Genomic DNA, 23,643 nt, shown 5'->3' with positions numbered 1-23,643 from the left:
AACACTGTGTAAGTGGTTTTTGGATATTTTGATAGAAAATTCTTACATATTGTAGCCTACCTTTAATGTCTTTATACATGAAAATATATAATAATATATATGCCTTTTAAACTTTAGGATGGGGGTTCTCTCATGAGGATGATCATATTTGATCAAAAGAATAAAAAACCCTGACACAGATTGTGGGTAATTTGTAAAAAAATGTAGGTCTGTTTTCATGATTTCTGAGAAGTATTTAATTGCATGCATATTTTCTAGTGTCGTATGATTGCACAATGAAAAATAGCAAAATAATTTATCTTCTTCTGATAGCATGCGGTTCATGTAGAGCACACTGCATATCCCCAAAATACGGCTGTTATGTGAGCCATGAATAAAGGCAGCAGTGCAGTTGTTTGCTATGTGAGTTATTAGAGGAGAACAGTTTTGGAACAGGCTAGGTAAGACCATATGCACAAGACCTTATCTGTCTGGTATCTAAGGAAACATGCACCAACCGAAACGTTGACACATTTTCTCATGCTCATAAATCATGGGTGACTGCAAAATGTCTAATGAAGCACAACATTAATACAGCTAAATCTTCAGTCAAGGATCAGTTCTACAAATGTTTAGTGATTGTTTGTTTGGTACTTTTGGTTCATCTCAATGAATCATTTAGGAATTCATTCTGCCCTCTACTGATCTAGGGCTCTGACTCATGTGTGTATCGGAAGATAATTATATGAATGTTGACGATGTGAAAAACACAGTACAACTTTAAAACTAAGCTCTTTAAACTTTAACATGACCAACCACATTTAAGCTCTGAAAACAAATGGAAAATATGTATATGTCCAGTATTGTATTACACATTGTTTGTATTTATGAAAATAATCATATTTGTTTGCAGGCACTATAGAGGTCTCAAATCATTCATGAACAAATTGTATTCATTTTATTTAACATGATTTTGCATAGTGCTAAGAGCCCTAAATGAAACATATTTTAGAAAAAGAGCAAATAGCCTATGTCAAAACCTTTTAAAAAATTGTTTTGATAGATAGTCTATGAGAATTAGCCATCATAGAATGAGGTTGCATGGAATAAACCACCAGTCGAATTGAGGCTATGATAAATTCTGATAGCTGGTTTTCACAGTTGGAACATGATGGTCATTTTGCCTTTATTTTAACCTATAAAATGGAAATGATGACTTTAAAATAAAAAGATTAAGGTTAGGGTAATAAATAATTAAAATAATAATATTAATTCAATTCATTTAAAAAAAAGAATGTTGTAAAAGCTTCAAATTGAATTAGGAGGACTAAATGTTGTTTTAAATTAGCCATTTAAGAGGCTTGTGGCATCACAAAACGCTTTCAGAGGCTCAATTGCAAATGTACTAAAACAAAATGTGCCTTTTGCTTCGTTCATGAGAATCAAATCAGTGTGAACCGTGAACAGTATTGCATTCAGGAAGCAAATCAGGAGCTGTTTTAGCACAGGGACAAAATAATAGATTTTCTCAAGTAAATGTGTCTATTACAACAACAAAAAAAGAACAAAAAAAAGGGGGCATTGGGACAAGTCAAATGATACACTTTAGCTATGCCGCCCTTCCCACACATTGACGTACATCGTCTTGGATAATAAGTGTTGTATCTCCCTCTAGTGGTGTAATATGGTAAAGACAGAGGAGACCAACTCAGCTCTAACTCCACCCCATTGTGAACATCAAAATGGCCAGACAGTACCTTTTGGGGAGTTTGGAACTGTAAGGGAACAGCTGTAAAACACACTCTGGCTGCTCGGAGCCTCCGGATAGTGTACAGTTTTAACAAATACATTTTTATCGTTTTATATGTGCATTTTAAGTGCAGTGCTGTTCAAAAATAAGGTAAAGATCCCTTTGCCTCGCTGAATCACTCCGGAATAATATTTAGTTGGCGCACTGGTCTATACACACGTGGGTTATCTGAGTGTGTTTTGGTGGAACAGCTCCTCAAAACCACAGTCGATACAGTTTGGACCATGTTAAAATCTAAAACATTTGTGAAGAAGACCCGCTCTGGTGGAGTGTTGAAAATAGTGCGCGAACATTACCTCCGAGATGACATCTGGTGCGGAAGTGAAGTTTGTAAGGAGTGCAAAGATGAAGCTCCAGTGTTACAAGAGGACGCGTGCATAGAGAGTAACCTGTGCTCGTATCCTCACTATTTAATACCAGACACCAATGTGGTTTTACATCAGGTAAATGGTCACTCATTTTAATCTCATTTCAATTTAATTATTTCAATTCGCTGTTATTAACAATAACATGCATTTTTATTTGTTTTTGTAATCAATCAACTGTCATATCAGCATGTTAGAAAATCAGATGACTTCTTGTTTAGGTCAGTGTGAGTGTGTGCCATAATACGAAGCACCAAAGAAACCTATTGCACATGGAAGGCATTCTTAGTATAGGTGATCCTCAAAAAAAAAAATCGTTTTATCATAACTGCAATCCTAAGCATCTTGCAATTGCAACGTTCATGTCACTTTGGATAAGGTAATAAAAAGGACTATGTATCACCATATTTTCCAACTTGATTATTCACAGTATACAGATAAATTATTGCATTGCAAGTTTTCTGAAATGTAATTTAAATGTGCAAATAAAGCCACATCTAATTAAATATGCACTGATTTGCATAAATGTTTTGAACTCAGAAATCAGAATATTTGAATAAAGCCAGGTTCTAAATTCTTGTTTTTATTTTGTTGACATATTCAAAGTTTTTACAGAGGGGATTTGGGATATCTGTTTTATCACTCACTTATTAATATAAAAAATGTCAACAGCTCGAAAAAAAAAAAGACCATATTTTAAGGAATAAAATGTTATACAAACCAGGCGAATGATGTATGAACAAACCCTTCTGTAAAAACCTTCAGAATACAGATGGGAATAAAACAGTTTGGTGCATTTAAGTGCTACTGAAGTGGAGATTTTGAGAAAACAGCCTTTGAACATATGTATTGTAATTGAAATCGACAGAAGCACATAAATAAGATGTATTAAAATAAACACTTAAATGTGTTTTTTTTGTATATTTTCTTTCCACTAGTCTGAAAAAATACGTTTTATGGGGCAAAATAACCCAACATCTCAAAATTGACCAATGCATGAAAAAACAATGGTTTTGCTTGGAGTGTGTTGCCTTAAATGAGACGTTACTGATTTGCTTTTCAATTCTGACAGCTTGACATCCTCGTGGACCCTCTGATCAGGAACGTCGTCATTCTTCAGACCGTTTTACAAGAAGTCAGACACAGGAGCCCCACGGTCTACAAAAGAATCAAGGATGCTATTCATGAGAAGGATAAGCACTTCTACACCTTCACTAATGAGCATCACAGGTAACACATCCTGAGAAGCTTGTCTTAACAGTACATTCTTGAATGCATCTGTCTCATAATTCTCTTTGATTAAAGGGAGACATTCATTGAGCGAGAGCAAGGGGAAAGTGCTAATGATCGTAATGATCGAGCCATCCGTGTCGCTGCTAAGTGGTACACCGATCACCTGGCTAAAGTGACCGATGGTGGCCCACTGAAAGTGGTTCTGCTGACCAATGACCGGGCTAATAAAGAAAAGGCAGAGCAGTGTGGTCTGATTGTGTACAGATGTAAGAAACTTTTTTTTTTCTTTCTTTTTTCTTTTATTGTTCTTGATGTCAATGTGGCACTGGAAGTTTGAAGTACTGTCTTTATTATGGCTAGTTTAGGGTTAGTTTGAATTTAATTGTTCATGTTAAAGGGTTAGTTCACCCAAAAATGAAACTTCTGTCAGTAATCACTCACCCTCATGTTGTTCCAACCCCGTAAGACTTTCGTTCATCTTCGGAACACAAATGAAGATATTTTTGATGACATCTGAGTGCTGGCTCACTCCTTCATAGGCTGCAAGCATAGACTGTAAAAAAATATGGACCTAGTGTCCGTGACGTCACCCGTAGGTTTCTGAAGAGCATTTTTGAAGCCTAAAGTGGGCGGAGCCGGCCGTCGCCATCTTGGCCTTGCGTCACTCCCGGATAACAGAAAATAGGCAAACAGGCGGGGCGTGAGTGGAGCTAAGAAGCCTGGCCATAGATATGAGCCTGGCTATCTGAAATCACCTAGCTCGACGTGATCGAGTTAGCTGATGATGTAAAGCCAATTAAAAGTTCCTATTTTTGCCCTTCGAAATATTATAATAGTTAAAAGACATGGCTACAAGTGAGACTGTGTATTACTTCGAGAGTGTTTGTGCGTGACAGTGATTTATGTGCATAACGTTACATGTCAGTCACTCTTTCATGGTCCGTCAGCGCGGCATCGCTCAAGTTCGTAGAGAGCTTATTCAGTCCATTTTAAATTCTGATTTTGGCCGCCTCTCAAATTGGTTAAACCGTTAAACCATAGATATATTGCCTTTGAAGTGCAAGTAAATGCGCTAGAAAATCCGCGCTCATTCATGTGCATTTAATGCACGGACGGAGAAAGCGCCGACGCCTGCATGATTTCATCTGACAGTACATAAACATATTATAATCCATCTGTTCCATGATAGCAGAATGAACGAGCCTTTATTGACGTTTTAAATTTGAGAACCCCAAAAAGCAAAGAAATTGTCAGACATCCATCCATGTTCACAGAGGAAAACAACTGAAATACAGCGCTGGTTGTTCTCTCAAACGATAACGACGGAATCCAAAGACGTGGGCTTTGTACCCAAGTATTACATTTTATGAAATAACCCCGAAAAAAAGCACAAACACTGCAGAGAAGGCAAGTTCAGCAGCTAACATTTGCTGAGGTGAAGTGACGGCTAGTAACAGCAGACAAACGGCTAGCATTGACAGCGGCAATCCATCTGTCACTCAAGTGGCCACACCCTTAAATTTAAATATTAATCAACTAAACGGACGAGTTATAAAAAAATTCACCCCCCTCACAGTTGTTATGAAGGGCAAAATTAGCTGTATAGACCAAAGCCACATAGAGATCCAGGCTGTAAACATGTTTTTTTCTGCTGTAAAGTTGGCAATTTTAACATGAGGGAGATACAGATTTGACTCACTTCTGCAGCCAGGCCAAGCGGCCAGTTAATGAATTGCAGTTTAACTCACTTCCGTGTTGGTTTCAAGAGAGAGACGGGGAGGTTGCCGCTTGGCTGCAAGGTAGAAAAGTTAGTAAAGACACCGTTAAATTGGTCCAAGTGACTACAGTGGCTCAACCTTTATTTTTTCAAGTGACGAGAATACTTTTTGTGCGCAAAACCCCCCAAAATAACGACTTTATTCAACTATTCATTTTCTTCTGTGTGGGCTTCTGATGTGAGTTCACGTAGTGTAACAGCGTAGAAAATGAATAGTTGAATAAAGTCGTTATTTTTGTTTGTTTTTGCGCACAAAAAGTATTCTCGTCTATTTGTCAAAGAATCCTGAAACAAGTATCACTGTTTCCACAAAAATATTGAGCAGCTGTTAAAGCTATGGTGGGCAATTTTTGGAGAGGTTAGCAATAGCCAGCTAGCTTTGAAAACATAAGAGTGAAAATGCCTTCAGAGTGTCTCTAAAGCCACGCCTCCTCAAAAACACATGAACGCACAGAGCAGAGTCTGCAAAGCATTACGGTGGTCAGCATTAAATGACCTCAGCATTAAATGACCTCATGTCTCAAAGCGTATAACATTGCAGTGATAATGAATGTAAACAACTTGCAGAGCTCTGTCTTGTACCAAAGTCCCTTTCAAGGAAAGTCTGTTCACTCGGCGGCCATATTTGCAACGCCTCCGGGCAGCTATTTCGGACATCCTATCTATTTGAATGGGGAAATCCTGAAATCTCAAAAACTGCTTGCCGAACTCACAGTTAAATAACATATTTCGAATCCGCAACAAAATCTGACATGAACTGTCTCATAAATGTTGTTTCTAATGCTCATAAGCGTTTTTCAGGCTAGACGAGCCAATGCTCATGTGCAGTCCTAAGCGCGAGTCTCAGGTTATTATGGGAACCGGAGCTTCTAACGGCAGCTGCAGTGAAGCGCTTGACTTTACCAATCAGCGATTGGCTCTTTTACCTAAAAGTAACGATGCTGAAAATTCAGCTTTGCTATCACAGGAATAAATTACATTTTAAAATATATTAAAGTAGTCTGTTTTTACTGTATTTTAATTAAATAAATGCAGCCATAGTTACTTTCAAAAACAATCAAAAAATCTTACCAACCCAAACTTTTGAACGGTAGAGTAAAAATCGCATTAATTTATAATTAGGAAATTTTAATTGACAGCCTCAATCTTCATGTAAGGATATTTGCATAATTGTTACAATTAAGATTTAAAAATGAATGCAGGTTTTATTTCTATATTCTTTTCTAGGTGAAGAGTATATCAAGAGCTTGATTGGCAATCCTGAGCTTGTGGACAGGCTTGCATTGACAGCTGATGATCAAGTGCGTACAATGTGATGATGAATGATCAAGAAAGCTTTTCGTTTTTGTAAAAAAAAAAAAAAAATTGTTTTATATAATGACTTATGTCTTTTTTTATGATTCTCTATAGAATGAAGTCACTGGCAGTAAGTTACTCTTTCCAGAGCACCTGCCCTTATCCAGGATTCAGACTGGCATTAAGAACGGAACGTTTCTTCAGGGCACATTCCATGCCAACAGAGATAACTATCTGGAGGGTACGGTCTTTATACATCGAGAGGGGGCGGATATCAATGAGGTAGGCAGGTTATCGTGATGAAAGACAAGCTATTGATTATTTAAATTTTATAAAATAATTTATTCATGTATTTCTAGTCATTTTTAAGAACATTTGTAACATTATATGTTCTGGCAGGTTCTACTTCGAGGCTTTCAGAACTTAAACCGGGCTGTGCATCAGGATGTAGTGGCTGTTGAACTCCTACCCAAAGAACACTGGGTTGCTCCATCATCTGTTGTGCTGCTGGACGATAGTCCAAATGATGAAGATGCTGAGGAGGATGAGACTGAGAATAAGGTAGGATAAGTCCCATAAGATCAACAGTTGATATAATTACTAGAATGTATCGAAAGACACTGTGTAGTTGCATCAGAACCCTTTATTTCAATAATGTATTATGGGTTTATGTATTGTTGTTAGGGATGAACCGGTATGAAAATTTTGGCCGATACCGATAAACCTTTATATTTGAAAGCCGACAACCGATATATTGGCTGATAAATCTAAATCCAAATTTTGATGTAATTTGAGAGCATGATTACAAAAAAAAAAGTCATGACCAATAAAAGCCTTGTCCCAAGCACACAATTATTATTTTCTCATTGCAATTTGATGTAGCCTATGGGACAACACATGTTGCACTTAACTGTATTTATACCATGGGCTGTTTAAATACTCGATTCTGATTGGCTGGAAGGTGTGCAGTAAAACCCTTTAATGCACAGGTAGTTCCAGTCAGTTTGATTACAGTTACAGTTCGAAATGAATCCGCTACTATAAACATTGGTAACCATAGTAACACAGTTACACTTGCAAGCAGAGTGAGAGACTCATATGAAAACGTTTATTTAGGTAGGCTAAATGGATGATTTTTGCATATCGTTTAATTTGTATGGTGAATATGGCAATTTTGAGAAATGGGCCCAGGCACAAGACGAAAAAGAAGACTTGTTGAATGACAAAAAGCGGCACAAAGAATTAACAATAAATAAATGACATGATTAGTTCAAATAAAGATTGCCTTGTCACTGTCAGTGTTGCCTGTCATTCATAAATAATTTTAATAAATCCATTAAAGAATCATTAAGTTAGCTATATGCTTAAGCAACGAGGGGACTGTAGCTGCTAGACTTTAAAGAGACGCACACAGGTAACGTTAACTCGCGCACGCATCTCTCTCTCTCTCTCTCTCTCTCTCTCTCTGTTCCTTCTCTTTCAGTTCTCTGTCTCTCTCTTTTAATAATGAATTTAAATAAATGTGATGAATCATTCAAATAAAAGCAATCCGATGGCTCTACTTTATTTAAAGTGGACGGAGTGCTAGAACTAACTTAAGAAAATAACCGTCATTTTTACACGTCTGTTAAAAAATTACACTGTGAACATCAGTTACAGCTTTAACTTGTTTTTAACTTGGCAAATAACCAAGGTATAAGCGGGATAATCCACAGCTAGCCATGCATTAAAGAATTTTAATGCACTTCGTAGAGGCAACCACCCTCCGCTTCGCGTCGGGCGGTTCTTCGCCTCTACGTCGTGCATTAAAATCCTTTAATGCATGGCTAGCTGTGGATTATCCCTTACTTATTTTCCTTTTTTAAGTGATTCAAATCATATTTCAAGTAATTCAAAACCATCATGGCGAACAGTGCGCATCTGAAGTGTCTCACCTGGAGGAAATAAATTCATTATTTATCAGATTTAATATATCGGCCAAATTTTCTTAGTGGGCCGATAACGATAACATTAAAAACGAACATATATCGTCCGATACCGATATGGTGGCCGATATATTGTGCATCCCTTATTTTTGTGACTTGTATGACACCTTTGTAATGTGTGTAGTGACTCTTTGCTGTTGTGTTGTAGTTGAAGAGTGAAGCATCGGAGTCTAGCGCTCTTAAGCCCACTGGACGAGTGGTGGGCGTTATAAAGAGGAACTGGAGGCCTTTCTGTGGGATGCTCTTACTGTCACAGATCAAAGAGGTAACAGTGATCAGCATGTTACAATGATTTATGAAAGATCATGTGACACTGAAGACTGGAGTAATGATGCTGAAAACTCAGCTTTGCCATTACAGGAATAAATGACATGAAATATATGTGAGTTACATGAAGTGATTATTAGTGTAAACTGAACTAATGAAGTTTGAAATGTGGCGGCAGAATAGTTTTCTTATTGAATGGAAATCTCATTCTTTACAGATAAATGAACAATAATACAGTTTTGCCCATATAATCACTGTATTTTGGTCAGTATTACATGACTGCTTAGGGGGGAATTAGCTTTTTTTCTTTTTCCTTAATCTCTTGATGTTTGTCTGATGCATTGCATTAATGAACTGTTTTGAACTTTTAACACCAGGCAACAAGACACCTTTTCACCCCAGCAGACCGACGAATCCCACGTATTCGAATTGAGACTAGACAAGCAGCAACTCTGGTTGGACAGAGGATTATGGTTGCTATAGATGGCTGGCCTAAAAACTCCAGATACCCAAACGTAAGTGTCAGTCATTTACGCTCTTCACTTTATACAAATAATGGCATGCTGATTTGACTCGAGCTTTAGGCAACAGAATTCCCTCAGAGATGCATTTATATTGTGTTTTTATGCAAGCTTGCATTTAGGATTATCAATCCTGCATACTGTGTATTAATATCTACTTTTTCTGCATCTTTACACAGACTGTTTTAAATGAATGATTAAACATAGCTTGAGTCTGGAAGCCTGGATGTTAAAATTCCACTGGTCATTTCAAGATCACTTTATATTATTTTTCTCCATGTCTCTCAGGGACACTTTGTTAAAAACCTGGGTACTGCAGGAGATAAAGAGACTGAGACAGAGGTGCTTCTCCTAGAACATGATGTTCCTCACCAGCCCTTCTCTCAGGCTGTTCTCAGCTTCCTTCCCAAGATGCCCTGGAGTATTACTGAGGAGGTAGGGCAGTCATGCTTTGTTGTGTCAGAATGTTTCATTATAACTCTGGAAATGCTCAAGGCTTGATGTTTATCTGTGATTTCCTGCAGGAGTTAAAGGTCAGAGCAGATCTCAGACACCTCTTTGTGTGTAGTGTGGATCCTCCTGGCTGTACGGATATTGATGATGCTCTTCACTGTCGGGAACTGGAGAATGGAAACTTGGAGGTATGTGTAAAGTATTTTGAAAGGTAAAGGGAATGTAGTAGTGCTGTTCCTTTGGGGTTTTGTATTGAATGGCATGCTTTTCTTTTAGGTTGGCGTTCACATAGCAGATGTCAGCCATTTTATTCGGCCAGGAAATGCACTAGATCAAGAGGCAGCAAGCCGAGGCACTACAGTCTACCTTTGTGGAAAGGTACTTGTTTATGGAAAAAAATGATTATGGATTGGCTGGGTCAAAAGCTATAACCAGAAATACTCATTTTAAATAAGCCTTTTGTTTAGTTTTACTATTGATTAATTATAAGGTTATTAGTGTTATTTTTAATAATAAATTAATACTTTTATTTAGAAAGGATGCTATAAATTGATCAAATCGACAGTAAAGACCTTTATATTGTTACATAAAAGATATTTTAAATGTCATTCATTCTACTCGTCAAAGAATTCTGAAAAAAAAATATCACAGTTTATACAAAAATATTAAGCGGCAGAACTGTTTTTAACTTGTAATAAAAGGAGGTTATTTTAAATTGTAATAATAATTCATATTATTACTATGTTTTACTGTATATTTTTATTAAATAAATACAACCTTGGTGAAGCATGAGACTTTTAAGATTTTTTTTTTTTTAAATTTACCAACCCCAAACTTTTTATTGGTAGTGTAGGATTAATCTTTTAGTTGTTTTTTTGTTGTGCATATTACTTTTTTGTGATAAAATAGTCATTCCTTTCCACAGAGAATTGACATGGTTCCTGAACTTCTGAGTTCCAACTTGTGCTCTCTGCGGTCCAATGTTGAGAGGTGTGCTTTCTATGAAACCATTATCCTCTATGTGATTATGCTTTGTTAACTCTTTATTATATATTTACACATTAAATATGCTTTAACCTTCACTGTCTAATATTTACTTTGACACTCAGGTTAGCATTTTCTTGTATTTGGGAGATGAACCACAAAGCTGAAATCATCAAAAATCACTTCACAAAGAGCATCATTAACTCCAAGGTATGCTGCCTCTAATTTGAAAAAAATGTGTTTAAAACTATGTTCTATGATGGTCTTCAAGTTAGTGTTGTTTTGTCTTGTAAGGCCTCCCTTACATATGCCGAAGCTCAGATGAGGATCGATGACACCACCATGAATGATGACATCACAAAGAGCCTGCGGGGCCTTAACAAACTAGCCAAGATCTTAAAGGGCCGGAGGATTGACAAAGGGTATTTCCATTTAACTAGATCTGTAATTTTGAAACTATGATTCTGAAGCAGACTTTAACCCTTTGCGTTGACAGTTTGTAAGGGTTGCTTATTTGACCATTTTTCAGAGCGCTGACCCTCTCCTCTCCCGAAGTACGTTTCCATATAGACAGTGAGACGCATGACCCCATAGATCTGCAGACCAAAGAACTGATGTGAGTTCCATATACCTCTTTCTGCCTTTAAGTCTTTAAAATATGCTATGTTTTCTTTAGGTTTTTTTTGGTTATTTCTTATGTTGAAGAATAATAAAATATTCCTATCTTTGTCTGGATTCTTAAAGTTTTAAATGTGCCCTTTGTTTTGTCGTATATTTTTCCCTAAACCTAACTAAGTCCTATCTCATCTGACCCAAGTCTACCTGGGCCTATAATATTTATACACATCGACGGCGGCTGAGTCTAATCCTAGCGCGTCTTCACATCGACGGCGGCTGTGTCTAATCCTATACCCTAGTGCGTTTACACATCGACGGCGGCTGTGTCTAATCCTATACCCTAGTGCGTTTACACATCGACGGCGGCTGTGTCTAATCCTATACCCTAGTGCGTTTACACATCGACGGCGGCTGTGTCTAATCCTATACCCTAGTGCGTTTACACATCGACGGCGGCTGGGTACTAATACCTGTTCCCGTAACTAGCTTACTTCCTGCGCAGGAATAATCGACAAAAAGACCCCAGCAAATGTCCTTTAAATGCTTTAATCACGGCCGGAGGACCTCTCGCCTTGCTTCTTTCAGAGAATTTCCCCCAAGAAGAAGCAAGGCCAGAGGATTTCAGACAAATTCCATTGAGAATCCCACCAGCTAAAAGAATACAACAGTTTTTATAGAATAAGGAGGTATGGCAAAAATGTCATGCTGCATTACATCATTTCCCCACAATTTGATTGGTTTTCATAGACAAACCCTTCTGTTACCAGGTAAAGCAAACTTTGTTTTAATGATTACTTCATTGTTAATCACAAGGTTCAAATTTAGTCATCTGTCTAGTTTCAATTCCCAAATTTGTTATTTATACACAACCACAGTAAAAGGGGTATGGAAACACAACATACAACATTCAAAAACACAGGACAGAACGTTTTAGTACATTGTGTTTCAAAGTGTTATCATGTTAGGCCTGAAAAAGGAAGTAAGGTTAGATGTTAGAGACATGGTTAGTTTGATATACAGTTTACTATTTTATCTATTAAAAATCCACCACAGTTTACACTATTTCGAGTCCACTTTAGACATTCTACTAACTATAAGTAACTTTGCAATTACATGTCAACTAACTCTCATTAGAGTATTAGTAGACTGTTAGGTTAGGGTTCGAGCTAGTAGAATAAGTTGACATAGTTGCAAAGAAACTTAGTCAGTAGAATGTTTGTTGGGTGGACCATCAAAATAAAAAGTTAGCAGATATTAAACAGACAGTCTACTAATACTCTAATGACTGGAAGTTGACATGTAGTTGCAAAGTTACTTATAATTAGTAGAATGTCTAAAGTGGACCATTGAAATAAAGTGTTACATGACCTTTACATATTTCCCCAGGGAGACTAATTCTATGGTGGAGGAGTTCATGTTGTTGGCAAATATCTCTGTAGCGCAGAAGATCTATGATGAGTTCTCAGAATGTGCCCTACTGAGGAAACACCCTGCACCACCACCATCCAACTATGACATCCTCATCAAGGCTGCAAAGTCAAAGGTGAGTGGATGTTCTTTGTATTATGTTTCTTCTTTTTATTTATATATATATATATATATATATATATATATTAAAAAGTAAGGCCCCAATATACTCACGGCAAAGTTACACACCTTTGCAGCTATACTGTTATTAACATCTGGATGTGTTTAGATGATGTTATATGTGCTGTGTGTTTTCTTCTCAATAACAAATTTAACACACAACAAAAATGACAGCGATAAGCAAACAGCAGTAAAGAAGCATCTGAGCACAAGCTCTAATATTCAGGACTCCAGTCAAGTCATGTTTGTTTATATACCACTTTATACAATATATTGATTTAAAGCTTTACAGTATTAAACATGAAAAAACAGTTTCAGTGTCTCTTTCAATTAGGACTTCAGTTTCTACTACAAAGCTGCTCTCTTTAGTGTGTTCATGTTTTTACTTGCGTCTGACTTCAACGGACTGAACAGAAGAAAGATTTCCATCTCAAAGAAGGCGGAGCCTCCACGCACACCTACCTATTATGTACAAGGGCTTCTTTTGGGTTTTGGCTGTGGAAATTATACCACTAACTTACCAAGTGCACAACCACCATCATTAAATCAAGCCAGTGTCAGAAGTTTTTTATTTAGTTTGTGCCCTTGAAAATCAATTCAAGCAGGACAATATTCCCCATATTTGTCAACTAGAATTGATTTTCACGGGCACGTTTTACCTGGTAAAGACCTTCTATATACAACAGTGATGTAAATTTTGATTGATCCCAAAATGTTTGATTACATTCACCAAAAAGATTCATTAAGATTAAAGTCAGTGTATTTTTCTAGTCTGTAGAGCAGGGGTTCTCAACCCTGGTTCTCGAGGGCCACTGTTCCTGCAGAGTTTAGCTCCAAGGACCAGGGTTGAGAGAGCCTGCTGTAGAGGTTACATCATTAAGGCTTTGATTTACTTGAAGTGAAATCAAAGAACGAACACATTCGAAAGTGATGCTCAGCATTAATTTTCCCTATAAACATTGCACATGTTAAACATCTTCAAATTGCCAATGGTCCATGATGATTACTTAATATGTGGGTGCTCTGGGGCTTCACCTTCTTTGAAAATCTTTTCAGTTTAATTTGACTCGGTTGGTCGAGATTAGACAAAAATATGACTTAATTGCAGAGTTGGTGTAAACATACTTGCATCCCTATAATCAGATACTTTTTTAAATTTGTTCTTTTCTCCTTTTTCTCACTGTCGATTTTGTTGAGCTATTGAGAAGCAGCAAATGTTTACATGCAAATCTAAAGGGCTCCTAGCATGGGTAGTGTCCTAATGTTTGCAAACAATATATTATTGCAAAGCCATTTCAAACTTATTTTTACCCCTGAGCAAAGGTTAAAAACTTTTTTTTTTTTGTGAGTATATCAGGGTCTGTAAACAAATAGGTGGCGAGCAATGTATATTATTTGTGTGTTGTGTTAGTCAGGGCATCTATAATCATCTCACATTTTAAATATGTGCAGCATTTTGGTCAGTTTTATTGAACTTTTTGCCATGTTATTTCTTTTCTCTAGGACCTCGAAATCCATACGGATTCAGCCAAAGCTCTAGCCGATTCCCTGAACAATGCAACGACTGAGAGCTTTCCATACTTCAACACTCTGCTGAGGATTCTGGCCACCCGCTGCATGATGCAGGCTGTGTATTTCTGCTCTGGCATGGACAATGATTTCCACCACTATGGCTTGGCATCCCCCATTTACACACACTTCACATCACCCATCAGAAGGTGAGCCAGACTAGTCCCTGTAAAATTGTTATATTCAATCAATTTAGAGGCATAGTCAAACCAAAAATTATTTACTTCCCCTCATGCCATCCTAGATGTATACCTTTCTTTCTTCAGATGAACACATTGACGGTAATCCATACTATCCCAGTGGATGAATCTGTGTCTGCTGAAGCAAAACGATAGGTCTTTGTATAAAAATACTAATATTTAAAACTTATTTTAATTATAGACAATTGCTGCCAACAAGCTGTCATACTTGCATTTACGAGGTTGTTACTTGCATTCAAAAGAGAGTTTACCCTTGACGTAAACCTAAGCATGTTGTGAACTGGGACGTTACACAGAAGCACAGAGGACCAGTGCTTCAGAACACACTTTCTTTAAATCAAAAGTAAACTCGACCCTCTCATGAAACCAAGTATGACATTTGGCAGGAAGCGATGGTTTATAGTTAAAGGGTTAGCTCTCCCAAAAATGAAAATTCTGTCATCAGTTAATCACTCATGTCATTCCAAGCCCATAAGACTTTTGATAACTTCAAAACACAAATGAAGCTATTAATGAAATCTAAAAAAGATATTAATGATATTAATGAAAGTTATGTTCCACCATTGAAAGCCTATTCCCTCAAAACTCTGATGGTTCAAAACATTCGTAAAAAGATTGTGAAATGAATCCATATGAATCAAGCAGTTTAATCCAAGTCTTCTACAGAGACACGATCACTTGGTATTATGAGTAGATTTAATTTAATTGATCAATGTTTGTAGGTCAATAAAAGCCTGAATTAAATCTGCTCATCTCATAAAGTGATTGTGTCTCTTCAGAAGACTTCGATTCATATGGATTTATTTTTCGATGCACGTCATGATCGTAACGTTTATGCACATTTTGAAGTATCAAGAGTTTTGGGTGAATAGACTCAATGGAGGGAGAGAAATCTCTCAGATTTCATTTAAAATATATTTATTTGTGTTTTGAAGATTAACGAAAGTCTTATGAGTTTGGAACAACATTAGGGTAAGTAAAGGATGATAGAACTTTCATGTTTGGGTGAACTAAAAGTTAAAAATATAAAAACACACCGATTCATCCACTGGGGTCGTATGGATTACCTTCATTATGATGTACCTATTTTTCACCTATTCATAAATTGACCCTTCTTGACTGAACATTTATGCTTGTTTTTTATTTTTATTTTGTAGATACTCTGATATCATCGTTCACCGTCTGTTAGCGGTGGCTATTAATGCAGACAGCACGTACCCAGATTTGATGGACAAGCATAAGCAGTCGGCCTTGTGCAGCAACCTCAACTACAGACACAAAATGGCCCAGTATGCGCAGAGAGCCTCAGTGGCATTCCACACTCAGGTAAACTGCAAGCACTAACATCAACACGTCTCCAAAAAACACGACTCTAATGGTGTGTGGTATAATTTTTTAACATGGTGTCTTTCTTCTCGTCTCTACAGCTATTTTTCAAGAATAAAGGAATCATAAATGAGGAAGGCTTCATTCTGTTTGTAAGAAAAAATGCCATCATAATCCTCATTCCTAAATTTGGTTTGGAGGGCACTGTGTTCTTTGAAAACAAGGACAAACCCAGTCCTCATCTCAACTTTGACTCTGAGGTACGCATAAACCTTGATCTCAGTCTGCGCAGCCCATAACCAGGCAATGCTAGCCTTAGCTCAGGTTATATTCATGAGATATTGCTTGATCCTATGAATGTTCTGAGGTTGTTGAATGTTTTTTCTCTCCTCAGGGTCCCACTCTCAAAGTGGAAGAACACACTTTCCACATATTTGATAAAGTCAAAGTGACAATTAGCCTCGATGCTTCCAACCTCCAGCATCAGAGGATCAGAATGGCACTCATTGAACCAGTGGTACGTTTTTGCTAGCACATTACATGGCTCTCTTGAATACATGATTCTGATTGGTCAATTGCAGCTGTGATTGCTTTTTTTATGTCCACAAAACTATAATTAACCACTCTCCTACACCCTACAAGTTTAATGGCTTTTATCACTCCACTTTATTCTTAAAATGCAAAAAAAAAATTTTTAACTCAAATCAATAGTTTTTCAGTTGATTCATACAGTAAATGGCTATTATAATACTCACCAGGTGTCTTCTATCATAGAGGGTCATTTTGCAATAATTATGGGATTTATTACCCAACCAAATACATCATAAATGGACAGTAAATATTGATTTAAGTTACAATTTTTGTTTACCGTATTTTGTTTTTACAATAAAGACCATCCTAGTGCTCATTTATCCCTTATGTCCCTTTGTTTATGGTATATTTGTAGTGATATCTCTCCCTGGGTTTATTTGTTGATTATTATAAGCTACATCTCTAGATAGAAGTTAGGTCAACAGGTCGAAACCATGTAGAAATAAAGTAAATTAACTTTTTAAAATGTGTCACTAAAATATAGTTTTGTATTTATGCCTTTTCCAGATCCCTGGGGTTAGTGTACCTGTTCCTGAATCGGAACCAGTGGCCAAAAAACCCAAGCTTGACCGCTGACACCTGTGGACCAAGAAGCAGAGTACTTATTATTATAAAAGCAAAAATTAAATCAAAAGCTTTTCAGATCAGCTACAAGGTAGTTTCAGGGGAGCCTTGAGTGAATGCACAAGTGAAAGAAATTGATATGAAAGGGTTTTAGTAGTTTATTTTTGTTTATATCAGTAGTTTTTGCTTTTTTTTATAAACTAGCTAATACACCATTTTCTACAATCTGTGATAAACTGTAGAATTATCATTTTAGCTGTACTGTTGTCATCCATCTGGATTCATTTTCAGTGAAAACAGAATATCAGTATTACATTTTAAATATGAATATTTTAAGAAATGAGTTTTTTGTTACTTTTTTGTTCAGTAAACACAATCATTAGAAATGAGCTTTTCCATAGAAAAGTGTGAGATTTTGTGAATGCCTTTTGTGAAATTCATTTATATAACCAAATTCACATGCCCAAACATTTATCCTCTGAAATTGACACTTGTGTGATTTTTGACTTCATTGTTTGATAAGAACAAATGCTCATGAAAGTTTGTCTGAAAACTATATTAAATACTTTGTAGAGTTCAAGGGATTATCCAAATTTGTTCTTAAAGTGTAAAACATTGTAATACAATCAGAACCACTGACAATTTGTTATGAGCATCAGATTTAAAGACCACTGTATCAACTATTATTGTACTATAAGTGATTATAACCTGAAAACAAAAATCCTAAAATGGGCAGACGAGTGGAATGGCATTGTCTCTTATTGGCCATGCATGATGACATATCTAAACTCTTCGCCATGTTTTGATGGTGCAGCAAGGCTCAGATTAAATGTTTTAGGACAGAGCACAAGTACATTAAGAATATAATTATTTATTTTTTTTAAACCCATGACTTTTTCCAGCCTGAATATCATAATTGTAAAATTCCCAGAGTTTCTATGACAGTGGGAACCCTGTATATTTTGGTATGCAGAAAGAAACGTGTGCTTTATTTCTTTACATTTTAATTGAAAAACTAACACACATCAGCTGTAAGTACATGCTGAATATATTCGGCTCTAGTTTAGAACAGCTGTGTACAAAAACAATGTTATGTGCCAATGTGACATCTTTTGATTTTAAAAGAGACATTTTTCTCTTCATTAGATTTTCTTCTTTTAGATGAGCAAAAGTGTTAATGTTATTCTTGTCTGTAAGAAGAAATTGCAAGCTGGTCAAGGACACTGGCACTGTTTTTATTAAGACATTTTATTACAATTCAGATACACACGCTGCCATAATATACATGTATACCTTGTGGTATCTCCATATGTTTTAGTGATTGATTAATTCATAAATTATTTTAAGATTGTAAAAAAAAAAAAGCCATATAAAAACAGCTAGAGGAAATGGTTACATACCTGCCATCCTCTTAACAAAAGTAATTGCAAGCTACATTTACATTCCACAATCAAAACCATACAAAAGTATTATTCAAGTCTCAAATTCATTCATTTTTGATGCAAGAATAAATAATGCTGTGGATTAGTCAGTAAAAAAAAATAAAAAATTAAGGCTCAGACAGTAATACCAACCACAGTATTCAGCATTCTCTATGAGATGAAATCAGTATTCAGCTTGATGTGTAAATCGTGTCTCCTCCACAGCTTTGGGCGTAAGAGTGTGTAAAGTGCCTGTTTTGTCCCTCATGCTCAGTGCAGTGGGATGAACAACTGCAGAAAAAAACATATCCTCATTTAAAAATGACCTAGTGTGGTTATGCACAGTGCGTATGTTTTATTCATACAAACTAATCAAGTGAATACAGTGTATTTTGAGTGTGCACATAAATAAAACTAAAATGGCTCAAAACAGCTGAATAAAGTATTCAAATGTGATATAGTTGGTTACAGAGTGACTGATGTTGGCTGTGTAGTGTGTGTGTGTGTGACATTACCTTTGGCTTAGTGTGTCTAGTGAAAGGTACACCCTCCTCAGCAGTGTGTGTGTCCAACATTTCCTTACTCTGGCTGTCTGAACTGAGGGCGTCCATTAAGCTGTTAGTGCACACCGAGTGAGTGTTATAACCGCTATCCACCTGCACACAGAACATGAGGGACAGATTAGACCTAAACCTGACATGAGATTAAGCCTACAAATTAGTTGGAGACCATAGTTCACAATTCCATTCAAAAAAGCTTGCAAAAACAATTTTCTATTTATAAAGCAATAACTAAAATAAATAAATAAAAACTACAGTTCTTGGAGAGAGAGCGGTTCAGCTGCTACTGCCACCACCAGCCAGTTTCACAACGGTTTTACGTCAGCTACACCAGCTTGGTTACTGTTTAAACGACTCTTCATCTAGTTGTCTAGTATTTGGAGGCTACTTGGAAGCCACTGGTGTTCTGGTCATCTGACAGCACGCATACTAACCTGCATGCTAATGTCATACGGTGTGATGCTCCCTTCTGCTAGCAGGGATACGAACATGTGCGTGCTCTCAGCGTTTGGCACACTGCATGTTTGAGAGCTGGACAGTCTAGCTGGTGACGCAGTGTCCTCTTCAGGAACCCAACCACAGGATTCCTCTCTGCTCCTGCTGATGACCTCATCCGCCTCATCTTCACTTTTGTCGGTCACAATATTTCCTTCCATATCCTTCACAAACTGCTCGTCTTGATCCATTTGCTCTGAAACATCCACAGAGGCCTCTGACTCACTTCCCCCTGATAGCAGTCCTTCTCGCTGGGCATTAGGCCCTGTCGAGCTGGCGTCCAGGTCCATGGTGGGTAAAGGTTCACTGGGATGGATGTTCTCCTTGTCGTGGAGGATTGGAGAAATGCGAGTAGGAGAGGCCCACATACAGACTCTGGGTCTGGACTGAAAGGGGGAGCAGCTGCGAATAGGGGAACAGCCCTCCACCAATGGGCTTTTTCCACATCGGTTCACATCCATGTCCAAGCTGCCCGTAGGAACACCACTGGGGGACAGAAACGACAGCCTTTTCCTCTCACCTATAAAGACAAAGTTTTAAAATTCATCTCACATACACCTATCCAAGGTCTTACAAACGGTGGTTCGCAAGTTGGTGAAAAAAGAATTATATATATATATAAAACATACTCAAACATCTGTTTAGTTAACCTCAAAAATTATATATAATTGTTATAATGAGGTTTGAATCTCCAAAGGTTAAATTCCAAAATAAAACACTAATTATATCAAATATTTTATGTTTACTTGCATGTTATGTGACCACTTACCAACATCAGAGAACCGTGAACATGTTAAATAATTGAAATACAAAACAATCTCAGGGGGTACTTCAAGTAAATATTTTGTCTAATGGGTTTAGCTGACAAAAAAAAAAGTTTGGAAACCCACCAATCAATCCATCCGGTCATGCAAACTACATTTTAAAACCCTGGCACCATCTCAGATTTTTTACCTGATACAGGCGTCACAGAATGCTGAAGTCTGATAGGCGACAGAATAGGAGATTTAAAAGCAGGCGAAGACCTCTCTGAAAACATTGGACTTGTGATACTGCCCAGACTGTAGGCTCGACACTGGCCTCGGATAGGACTGGAAGAAAACTGGCCCTGAAAATTATGGGTAAAAACATAATATTAGATTATTAGAATCAGGTATCCTTGATCCAGATTTTTTTTGGTATATACAAGGGTGAAATTTCAGGTGAAATGGCCCTGGGCAAATCTATGATTTGGTACGTACAGACAAGGGCGTCCCGGTTGGAATGCCACACTGAAGTGGAGAGACGATAACAGAAGACATCATCTCTCGACTGCTGGGAGGTATGTTATGGGAATTTCTATCTGGGCTGGAAGGGGTAGAAGACTCTGAGCCGCTGTCATGACCATCCAGAAACAGCTTTCGTCGCAATGAAGAGGAGCTAAGGCTTTCCTGCACCTGTTCAGTTAACTCTTCTGTCTTATAGTAATCACCTGGTAGAACAGAAGTTCTCAAGTTAATATCAACAAGCAAGTAAGGTTGTAAACAAGAAAATGATTTGAACAACAGCTTCAGCGCGCAATGCTGCGCTGAGGTAATGCTAATCTGACGCTTCACTTCATAGATCAATGCATTGACCGTGCCCATCATGAGAAATCTCCTCAACAAGGTTAATATCAGACAGGCTACAGCGTTCATTTTGAGCGTAAAGACTGTATTTGTGTTTTATCAAACAAATTGAACACAAATTTCAGGTATATTGCCTTTTAAGAATTCAAGCATTTTTTTAAGTACCTCTTCATAAGCATGGCTGTTTCAAAGGTTTTTCCCAGTACTTCAATTTCAATAATTCAAAGTATGAACCCTGTTATTATAAATGACATTTTTGCCTACATTATGAATTTTTTGGATAATTTTTTAAAAAGTACAATTTTATCTATAAAAATATCAGTAATCTCTCTATTAATGAGGTCATTAAAACTGTTGCATAAAAGGTTTAAAAATATTTTTTTTTTGGGGGGCCGATAGAACCCCGAGAGAACCATTTAAGGCCAAGAACGATAACTATATATGCGTCCAGTCCACACCAGCGGACGATAATGTTCTGTTTATTATAAACGTGTGCTTGTCTGTCATTTTAAATGCTTGAGCTCTTTGCAGCAGAATGGATTCTGATTGGCTGTCAATGTTTATCTCGTTCATCAGCAGGATAAAAATAGTTCCTCTGTGCTGTTATCTTTATAGTTGAGGTGTGAACTCTGCTATTCTTGAATATTGAGAAAGATTTTTTTAACTATATCTTTATCGTTATGTTTAGTTATCGTCTTTGATGTGAATGTGCCTTAACTGTCAATCTTGATACATTTTTAATGCATTCTTACTGAATAAAAGTTATTTATTTTTTTATCTTACAGACCCCAAACTTTTGAATGGTATTATGATACATAAATTACATTTTAGATTACAACCTTCTTTATGAATTCACTTGAATCTTGAAAAAGTAAATATTTCATGTTCTCAATTAATGAGGTCATAAAAACTGTGTATGAAAGACAAAAGCATAACAGTTTGAGGGAATAATAATAATAATAATAAAAAATTATATTACTCCAAAACGAGAAAGAAATGAAAAGGGTTACCCAGAACTTTCTCAAGATTGAAGTCCACTGGTAGGGACAGGACTGTCTGACAGATGGCTTTAACACAAACAACAAGCAAAGACCGATTATTCTAAATCTACACACATATCTAAAATGATCATTTATGAACGTCTTAGAGCTGCTGAACAAACCATTGATTTTCTTTGGTGGCGGAGGCTCCTCTGCTACCAGTGGGGACAACGGACCTAAAATTAGATAGTTTCAATGAATATCCAAATGCTACATTAGTTGTATTACAACATTTCTCTTTTATGTGTCTGTGTCATGACTTACTTTTGTGATGTGGCGGTTTTATTGATTGTTTAGCTGTGAGTGGTCCCCATGGAGAGGGAACAATGGCACCTTTTGTAAAAAACTGTACAACCAAAAATCATTTGATGAAGCATCTTTCTCTTTAATGAAAAGAAAACATTTTCATGGACAAGGACTGTTAAGCACTGTTGACGAGGAGGAAAGCAGTTTTACCTGTTCAATAGCATGTTGCCGTTTTGCCTCAATCTCAGAATCTGCCCTTATGTGTTAAAAAGAAACACAGTTGAGTTAATATTTAATGAACATGAAAAAATAACTACAAATACAAGGTTATTAAAAACTACAGATAAACATAACAGCAATACATACCTGGCTTGGCTCAGAAACACTGCCTGGCGGTGAATGTCCTCAGGGTCTATTTCCACAGGAAGTAAATTTGCCATTTCATCAATGGACCACTTGAACTTGGCTGGAGTCTACAACAGAAAATACAAACAGAAATGACATTTCTATCGTTTTTCTTTATCTTCCACTGACACGCAGAGTCAGATACTCACCGCAGATGAGCTCTTGGAGCTTTTGAACACCGACGGGCTGGGCATCAGAGACTCATGCAGACGGTGGTAGTCGTTTGGGCTCTCAAACGGGTTCAGAATAGCAGGTCTTCCTGGAGTCTCGGGTGTTATATGAATCTCTGCTATATCTCCCATCTTAAAAACGGCGTCCAGAGACAAGCTGGCTACGTTTTAATAAGAAAGAAAAACGAGTGAAAGACTGCAGATTCTTGAAAATATCAACAACTTGGAGTGGTAAACATCCTGTTTGGTTATACACTACTGCATCTCATTAATAATGATCAAAAGAGTACTGATCGGGTTATCTACCTTTCTTAGTTTGCTATCTCAACATGTTTTTGATGCAATTTTTACCAGGTGATTAATGTTCTTAATTAAATACTCACAACGCAACGAGACTCAAACAAGCCCAACCGCGATCTCTGATGGGCTTCCAACGTCTGATTTAATTTTCGCTCAAGATGTGCCAACCAATCACAATTCAGCAGAACCTGCGAAACAACCAATCAGGTGAGGAGAACCGTCTCGACGTAACTTCCTTTCGAACGTTTACAACTTTATTGAGAGGATTTCCACA

At 37.0% G+C, this 23,643-nt stretch overlaps 2 protein-coding genes across 3 annotated transcripts; one reads left to right on the top strand and one right to left on the bottom strand.

Moving 5' to 3' along the window:
* Window positions 1–1,925: 1,925 nt before the first annotated feature.
* On the top strand, window positions 1,926–17,705 carry dis3 (DIS3 exosome endoribonuclease and 3'-5' exoribonuclease). Its single transcript, XM_082163589.1, has 21 exons — window positions 1,926–2,232; window positions 3,227–3,384; window positions 3,460–3,653; window positions 6,392–6,465; window positions 6,575–6,742; window positions 6,860–7,021; window positions 8,594–8,710; window positions 9,090–9,227; window positions 9,522–9,668; window positions 9,758–9,874; window positions 9,963–10,064; window positions 10,612–10,676; window positions 10,796–10,880; window positions 10,965–11,092; window positions 11,200–11,286; window positions 12,675–12,831; window positions 14,379–14,593; window positions 15,802–15,970; window positions 16,072–16,230; window positions 16,365–16,487; window positions 17,069–17,705. Exons 1-21 carry the CDS (start codon window positions 2,014–2,016, stop codon window positions 17,135–17,137), a joined length of 2,853 nt encoding a protein of 950 aa, XP_082019715.1. The 5' UTR covers window positions 1,926–2,013; the 3' UTR covers window positions 17,138–17,705.
* Window positions 17,706–18,344: 639 nt separating this feature from the next.
* Window positions 18,345–23,577, bottom strand: bora (bora aurora kinase A activator). Of its 2 annotated transcripts, none has more exons than XM_082163590.1 (12): window positions 23,453–23,577; window positions 23,049–23,230; window positions 22,861–22,967; window positions 22,705–22,750; window positions 22,513–22,594; window positions 22,371–22,424; window positions 22,219–22,275; window positions 20,843–21,072; window positions 20,556–20,709; window positions 19,541–20,121; window positions 19,062–19,202; window positions 18,345–18,837 (listed from the first exon to the last, which is right to left on the bottom strand). In XM_082163590.1, exons 2-12 carry the CDS (start codon window positions 23,199–23,201, stop codon window positions 18,817–18,819), a joined length of 1,626 nt encoding a protein of 541 aa, XP_082019716.1. In that variant the 5' UTR covers window positions 23,202–23,230; window positions 23,453–23,577; the 3' UTR covers window positions 18,345–18,816. The 2 variants fall into 2 exon arrangements, with proteins under 2 accessions (XP_082019716.1, XP_082019717.1); XM_082163591.1 differs by having other exon boundaries at window positions 23,049–23,226; window positions 23,453–23,527.
* Window positions 23,578–23,643: the final 66 nt, after the last annotated feature.

Source organism: Leuciscus leuciscus (genome assembly GCF_965113295.1).
Source record: "Leuciscus leuciscus genome assembly, chromosome: 3".
NCBI classification, from domain to species: domain Eukaryota; kingdom Metazoa; phylum Chordata; class Actinopteri; order Cypriniformes; family Leuciscidae; genus Leuciscus; species Leuciscus leuciscus.
This window is presented reverse-complemented; position numbering and strand designations above follow the sequence as displayed.

Excerpts from the sequence above, each read along its gene's own strand:
- dis3 (XM_082163589.1), top strand. The coding sequence starts at position 2,014 with ATGTTAAAATCTAAAACATTTGTGAAGAAGACCCGCTCTGGTGGAGTG. Across the intron at positions 15,971-16,071 it reads CAGTGGCATTCCACACTCAG|CTATTTTTCAAGAATAAAGG; the intron begins GTAAACTGCAAG and ends TCGTCTCTACAG. Across the intron at positions 16,488-17,068 it reads TGGCACTCATTGAACCAGTG|ATCCCTGGGGTTAGTGTACC; the intron begins GTACGTTTTTGC and ends TGCCTTTTCCAG.
- bora (XM_082163590.1), bottom strand. The coding sequence starts at position 23,201 with ATGGGAGATATAGCAGAGATTCATATAACACCCGAGACTCCAGGAAGA. Across the intron at positions 22,968-23,048 it reads GCTCCAAGAGCTCATCTGCG|ACTCCAGCCAAGTTCAAGTG; the intron begins GTGAGTATCTGA and ends TTTCTGTTGTAG. Across the intron at positions 19,203-19,540 it reads CGTATGACATTAGCATGCAG|GTGGATAGCGGTTATAACAC; the intron begins GTTAGTATGCGT and ends TTCTGTGTGCAG.